Genomic DNA, 7,500 nt, shown 5'->3' on the forward strand with positions numbered 1-7,500 from the left:
GCGCTCTTTCCTCCTGGACTCTGACCACGACCTAGCGTTCAGGAATGTTAAGCGTTACTGCTCACCCAGTCACGGCACCCTTCGACCGTCACCGTGGTCACTCCCAGACCGGGCGCCTCCCGATCTCTCGGCCTCCGGATATATCGCTTCAAGATCACGGCTCGGTAGACTGCGCTTAGATTCAGTGTGGCTCCGGGTAACTTTGACCGACCACCAGATCGCCACCATCAGACACTGAGATGCTGGCGATTGCCTGGGCTATGGCTGGTGCGCCCTGCCCTACCGGCCTTGGGCATTTCACCCTCTATAGCCGACCATCGCCCACATCATACCCATCTAATCTTCGTTGGACTTCCGTCGAAATCTACCGCCTCCGCGTCTCAAGGCCGCCTCGTGCTACAGCTGTGCGGCGCGCGATAGCTTCTGCGCATGCCAGGCGCCCTCTGCCTCCCCACGAGAAGCCCTGTTGGTATTTACACCTGAAAGATAAATCAACTGTACCACAGCCCGGCTCACGTTCGGTCTTCAGCCTTTAGCCGCCCTACTCTTGCTGACCGGGCGGCGGCGACGCCTCCATCAGACAATCGGACTCTCTGAGCTTCGCGCCGCTTGCCGCTCAGACCGGCATATGTCCAACTCCTGCGACTCATCGCTGGATTCCCCACCGCTTATCTCGGCATTCACGCCTCGCCCTCCCTTCAGGAAGCTAGGGAGATGGCCTCTATCGGGCGACTGGTGTTATCTACGGCCAGAATCATCGTTCGCTTTGCCTCGCTGGCGCGCACCTTATCCACTCGCGACGCCGCGGCGTTGAGGCCACCAGGGCAGAGCCGGTCAGACCGTCTTCTGGCTGGGTATTGGCGCCGATATTAAGAGCTCGGTTGGGCCTGTGAGCGTTGCCGCTCAGCCCAGCCAGGCAAGAGCGTTACCTGTGCAATGACCTCAGGCGGCCTTTGAGTCGTGTCGCGACTTCTTTAATGTGGGGAAAGTCTTTCCTGGTGGTCGCCCGGCAGGCTTCTCTGGATGGCCCGTGGTAGTTCCTGCTGGCCGAGACTTCCACCTCTTCCAAGGTCATCGGATCTTCCTGTTGCTTCTTCCGGAAGTAGTGCCTCCTCACGCCTCCAGTTTCGGCCAGCCCGACCCCAGACTTCAATAACCGGGGTTCAGAGCTTCCGCGGCTGAAAATCACCATCACCCTCCCCTCATTACCGCGAGCGAATAGCCCGCCGATGCAGCGGTAAGTCCGGAAAATACCTCATCTCAAGCAGCACCGGCGGGGAACTGGACTGCGAGATTTCGACGGGCCTGCTGGAACTCGTAACACCCTGCCTGAGGCTCTCCTGCCCAGGTGTTGTATGGCTGTTGACTTGTGTATGCCCCGGTCATTCTAGATGAATGGCAGATCAAGGCGGACGGTGTGACCGCCGTGGGGCTGCCGGGATGGCTGTGACGCTATTAGCGCCCGCGCTGCTTCTTCGGGTTGACCAGTCGGTCGCTAGTCGAATCAGGACCCGGCGTCACGGCTTGGACAAGGTCGGGGTAGTAGGTCGCTGGGCGTTTTGTTCGTTGTCAAGTCCGCCTCTGGTGGTGCGTTTGTGGTGGCGAAACAGGCGCCATCTCCGCCCAGTGCCATCCTCTGGTGACGGAGCTTCCTCCCGTCCCTGTGCCCTTGCTCAAACCAGGAACGAAGGTCGTCAGTTGATCCTCCATTGTTCCGATGCTCCTCGACTGTGGAAGAGTCCGTTGTAGCTGGGGATTGCTGGCGTGAAGGGGAGGGAGGTGTATGAATGTAAATACCAAGATATGTGGATTACGTATGGCGGCAGGACTCTGTTGCCATTCATTGTGCCATTTATTCATGTCTGTATTACTATTTTATTATAGCATGTCTGTTATATGCTTATTTGTCTAGTGCCTATGTTCATTTACTATGTAGTGTATATTTTTGTACAGCGTAGTCAAGTAACTGGGAGGCCTATTTATTGTCCTAGTAATGTCTTGATCTCTCTTTTGGGATAGTACTTCCTCAGATGCTTGGCCTGGCTGTTGCTTGAGTCCTTTTGCTTGTCCCTGTTTTTCTGTGCCTGTGGTTATCCTGCAAGCTTGTGCCTTATGGAATATGTCTTCTGCTCTGTGGTTTGGGTTTCAGGAGCGCTTTGGGCATCACACATTCCACTTTCGTTATCTGGCTCCACCCGTCCACCACTGCAGACATTGATGAAGAGATTAAACATCAGATCAGATTTGCATCTCAAGCACTCTGCCGTGTCCGCTGATTTGAGCCGAATTATCGACAAAATGTACGTATATCGTGCAGTGGTCCTCCACTGCTAAGCGGGCACTGGGTCACATACAGGAGGCACCTCAAGGCACTTGAAATCTTTCAGCAATGTAGTCAACGTTCCATCCTCTGGGTTCGCTGGGAAGACAAAGAGTAAATGCCAGGCTTCAGCTGACACTAACCATGCGAGCATCGAGGCTACCAATATCCATTAACAACTGCTGAACTGGCCAGTGTATGTTCCCTTATGGACGATAGTAGACTACAAGCACTTCTTACAGTCAACTAACGAATAGTAAACATAATGCTGGCTGGCAACTGAAAGGTAAGGATAGTCTTAAGACAAACCTGAAAGAGTGTAAATCGACCCCCTCCTGGGAGACTTACTCACACCGTGTTGTGGAGGCACCCACAAAAGTGTCTTTCGAGTTTAGCCGACTTCATACGCAAGGCAGAAAAATGCCAACGCGAGAACACTGCCGCCGCCCACTCGCAATAGGTGTAGCCTTCCTGAAGTTCAACATCTGTAAAAAGACACTGCTGGTCCTGTCAGCCTCTTTGCAATTCTCCAGAACTCACAGGGTGGAGATCCTAAAACTCATATCATTGTATCATAGTTTGATGATCGTATACTAGATTCCGAGTGATAGCAAAGTAGTGGTAGTGTTGTGTGTGTGTACGCAGATAGATGGTCATTGTTGATTCTACTAACAACAACCTCTTTATAAATAACTTACTGTGACTCACTTCCTACTATACACACTTACACACTTTATATACAGTACAGTATAGATAAATCCATAAAGACTATACTGGGTTAGAGATGCGTAAAAACAAAGGTTGAAGTTAAATTGACGACAATAAGAGAGTTCCAAAGGCCAGAATGCCTCTTAGGGACTATGTGGATATAGCACACTGTAATCTAAGTCATCGGTAAGTAAGGGTGCCTGGCCAACACTGCACTCGATCGAGGTTACTTCCCTGCTACAATCTCTATCGAAAGAGACGGTAAGAAAATATGAAATTTGATAACTGCTGAAGAAGGAAGAGATAGATAAATAAAGAGGAGAAGAAAAAGAGCTGAAATGATGGGAAAGAGAGAAGATAAAAGGAAAAAATAGAATGAAAAAGTGGAAGAGAAAAAAGCGTAATAAAAGAAAGAGAGGAGAAAGTAAAAGCAGACAGGTTAATTTGGATGATGTAACCAAGGGGACCGAGGGGGGGCAGTTACAGGTTAATAAAAAAAATATTTTTCTTTCTATTGCGTAAATGTTAGCATCTTGGGATGCGTACATCTTGACACATGTGTAGGTATGGATGCCTTTGTACAGGTTGAATATGTGCGTCTGTGTGTTTTTGATTGTGTACATACTTGTAACTACAGTACATGCTGTGTACATATCGCCAGTGTACATATGTGCGTTAACTACAGCTTAATGTCATCAGTCTTCACCTTTTTCTTATCAACCCAAATAACATGTTTTAAAGGACTCTACAGAAAAATGGCGTGTACATATTTGTTTGTTCGCCTCACAAAATTATTTTTAATGCTCTAGTTAAACCACACACACACACACACACACACACACACACACACACACACACACACACACACACACACACACACACACACACACAATGAAAGCCATATCAACATTGCGTGTTTAACAGGCTTGATACTCCGCCGCGCTCTTGTACCAGTAGTACGGAACCCATCACTCACGTCATTTTCACTGTTAATTTCTATTATAAATTATCACACACCTCGACATAAGACACATTAACAGCGACATAAATACAGTAGTTAGTGTCTATTATCTTGATGAGGGTCTAAGATGACACTCTTCAACTTAATTTACAACAATTCTGATGAGATTTTTTGTTTTTGTTTTTTTTTGGGTGAGAGCAGGATGTTTTTTTTATGAGGGGGTAAAAGTGAGTCAGGTTAGGTGAGGTTCATGCAGAAGTAAGGTTTATGTAGTGTGTTGTTTTGTGCGTGTAAATAAGGTTCATGTAGGGTGGCGTGTGAAATGCGGTTCATGTAGGGTGGCGTGTAGAAGTAAGGTTCATGTGGGGTGGCGTGTAAAGTAAGGTTCATGTGGTGGCGTGTAAAAGTAAGGTTCATGTAGGGTGGCGTGTAGTAATGTTCGTAGGAGAGCGTGTGAGGTTCATGTAGGGTGGCGGTAGCTAAGGTTCATGTAGGGTGGCGTGTAGAAGGTTCAGGGTGGCGTGTAGAAGTAAGGTTCATGTAGGGTGGCGGTAGAAGTAAGGTCTGCGTAGGGTGGCGCAGAAGTAAGGTCTGGCGTAGGGTGGCGTGTAGAAGTAAGGTTCATGTAGGGTGGCGTGTAGGCGCATAACCATGTAGGGTGGCGTAAAAGTAAGGTTCAAGTAGGGTGGCGCAGAAGCACGTTCATGTAGGGGGAAGCGTAGAAGCAAGGTTCATGTAGGTGGCGTAGAAGTATGTCCATGTAGGGTGGCGGTAGAAGTAAGGTTTATGTAGGGTGGCGTGTAGAAGTAAGGTTCATGTAGGGTGGCGTGTAGAAGTAAGGTTTATGTAGGGTGGCGTGTAGAAGTAAGGTTCATGTAGGGTGGCGTGTAGAAGTAAGGTTCATGTAGGGTGGCGTGTAGAAGTAAGGTTCATGTAGGGTGGCGTGTAGAAGTAAGGTTCATGTAGGTGACGTAGAAGTAAGGTTCATGAGGGGTGGCGTAGAAGTAAGGCCCATGTAGGGTGGCGTGTAGAAGTAAAGGTTCATGTAGGTGACGTGTAAAAGCAAGGTTCATGTAGGTGGCGTGTAGAAGTAATGTTCATGTAGGGGGGCGTGTAGAAGTAAGGTTCATGTAGGGTGGCGTATAGAAGAAGTAAGGTTCATGTAGGGTGGCGTGTAGAAGTAAGGTTCATGTTGGGTGGCGTGTAGAAGTAAGGTCCATGTAGGGTGGCGTGTAGAAGTAAGGTCCATGAAGGGTGGCGTGAGACTACATTAGACTTGTCTTGTTTTTCTCAGGCAAATACCAAGGTGTGTTGGTCTGATTACAGGAGTCATCTTTCATTCGTGGTCCGTAGCTGGCGAGGTTTACCGCCTGGATTTATCATTTTTTTTTTGCAGTGGAAGACTAACTCCGTTAACTCTGCTTACACTAACTTAAAACCCATCCTAACCTAATGAAACCTCACCTATCTTAACTTTATGAAACCTACCCACCTAAATTAACCTAACCTAACGTAAAACCTATCCTAATTTAACCAAACCTTGACTCAACCCAATCTACCCTAATCTACCTTCACCTAAACTAAACTTACCTAATTTAACCTAACTTAAACCAAGCTAACTTACCTGCACTTAATTAATTTTAACCTAACCTAACCTCGCAAAAGACATATGCATTAAGTAGATCAAGGAGAATAAAAATCCTGTTAAAAGTAGATGTTGGAAGCTGTTGGTAAAATTGTGTTTTGATTCGCTAAGCACCACGCCTCACCCTCCCCCAGCCTCTCCCCCTATGCTCAAGAGGAGGACTTAAGAACATAAGAACATAAGAATGGAGGAAACTGCAGCGGGCCTATTGGCCCATGCTGGGCAGTCCCATTTACACCCGACCCCTATTGCTCGTATATCCATCCAACCTATGCTTGAAGCTATTCAGCGTATTCGAGTTATTGATGATATTTGGTACTTGTTCCACTCGTCCACTACTCTCTTTTCAAACCAATGTTTACCTATTTCGTGCCTAAATCTAAATTTGTCTAATTTAAAACCATTGTTACGAGTTCGCTCCTGGTTGGATAGTATGAGTACATTTGTAATGTCCCCTTTGTTCAGCCCTGACCTCCATTTATACACCTCTATCGTATCCACCCTCACTTTACGTCTCTCGAGGGAGTGCAAATTAAGATGCTTTAATCTGTCTCTGACTAAAGGCTTCTAATTCCCGGGATTAACCTTGTCATTCTCCTCTGAATTCTTTCCAAGGATTCTATATCCATTCTGTAATACAGTGACCAGAATTGAACTGCGTAATCCAAGTGAGGTCTCACAAGCCCAAGATATAGTTTTTGGATAACCTCGCTAGTCTTGTAACTAACACTCCTTTGTATGAACCCAAGTACTTTATTAGCCTTGTTTCGAGCAAATACACATTGTTTACTTGGCTTAAGATTCCTACTTATCATAATTCCTAGCACTATTTCCCTGTAACCTTTCACTTTGTTTATAACTAAGATTTGCTACAAAGACGTAAAGAAAATTATCTTACACAGTATTGTCAGGAAGTTTTAGGTAGAAAAGTATATCGCTGTTTGGGTGTTGTCAGGCGTAGTAACAGTGTTGCCAGGAAGGTGTAATAACAAGCGTTGTGTTGCAGTATGATGCTGGGTACAAACCGGCGAGACTGGGTAACTGGGAAGTGGGACGAACATTCCCAGAGCGACCCAGACACCGCCGGGGTCCCACCAGGGTCATCGCTGACGACCGCGGCCACCTCCTGCCTGGTGTCCCCCGTACCCAGGCCTCCCCCTGGGGTCCCCTCACCCAGGCTATAGGTAAGTCAGAGACCTTCACGCCCACGCTCCCTCTGAGGCCATTACATCCATTCTTCTCTAGGTCCCCTAGGATCTTTCATACCCATGCCCCCAGTAGGATTGTCACCAACACCTTCCCTTGGGTCCTCAAAACTAGGCCTCCCCCTAGGGCCCACACCCTACACTTAGGATCCATATTTACCATAACCATCTTGACCAAAATTATATGATTTATTCTGAACTGTGATTGAGCTGCTTTTGACCGATGCCTGTAACCTTCTGAGATGAGGCCACATATTATCTACCAAACAGTAAACTGTTCTCTAAGTTTCTCACTATCTGAACTTATAGACACGTTCATTTAGCATCAGTTAGAAGCAACAAAATCTAAGCTCACACCTAGACTCCACTTTCACTCGACACCTTCGCTCAATAATAAGGTGATAAAATAATGAACATGACGAGATTTTGTGTACTTCGAACCTTCAGTCAATGTCTCTTGCAGACCCCAACCCACAGGAGCGACAACGGCGACAGACTGACCAACCACGACCCTTCCCCTCCGAGTCTGACGACGAGCAGGTGAGTCTTGGCTGACGGGAGGTGTCTATTGGTTGTCCGAGTCTATCCTAAACCTGCCTAACCTATCCATAATCTTTCTAGCCTATCCTTAATCCATCTAGCTTATCCTTAATCCATCTAG

General features: G+C 47.3%; 1 protein-coding gene across 1 annotated transcript in view; it reads left to right on the plus strand.

Annotated features, from left to right (window-relative positions):
• Positions 1–1,395: 1,395 nt before the first annotated feature.
• Positions 1,396–7,500, plus strand: part of LOC121871146 — a 43,634-nt gene continuing 37,529 nt past the window's right edge. The window contains exons 1-4 of the mRNA XM_042373288.1: positions 1,396–1,738; positions 2,150–2,304; positions 6,641–6,818; positions 7,303–7,379. Coding sequence (XP_042229222.1) covers positions 1,396–1,738; positions 2,150–2,304; positions 6,641–6,818; positions 7,303–7,379 — 753 coding nt within the window. The remainder of the gene's footprint in view (positions 1,739–2,149; positions 2,305–6,640; positions 6,819–7,302; positions 7,380–7,500) is intronic.

This window comes from Homarus americanus, unplaced genomic scaffold (assembly GCF_018991925.1).
Source record: "Homarus americanus isolate GMGI-L3 unplaced genomic scaffold, GMGI_Hamer_2.0 scaffold40565, whole genome shotgun sequence".
NCBI classification, from domain to species: Eukaryota; Metazoa; Arthropoda; class Malacostraca; order Decapoda; family Nephropidae; genus Homarus; species Homarus americanus.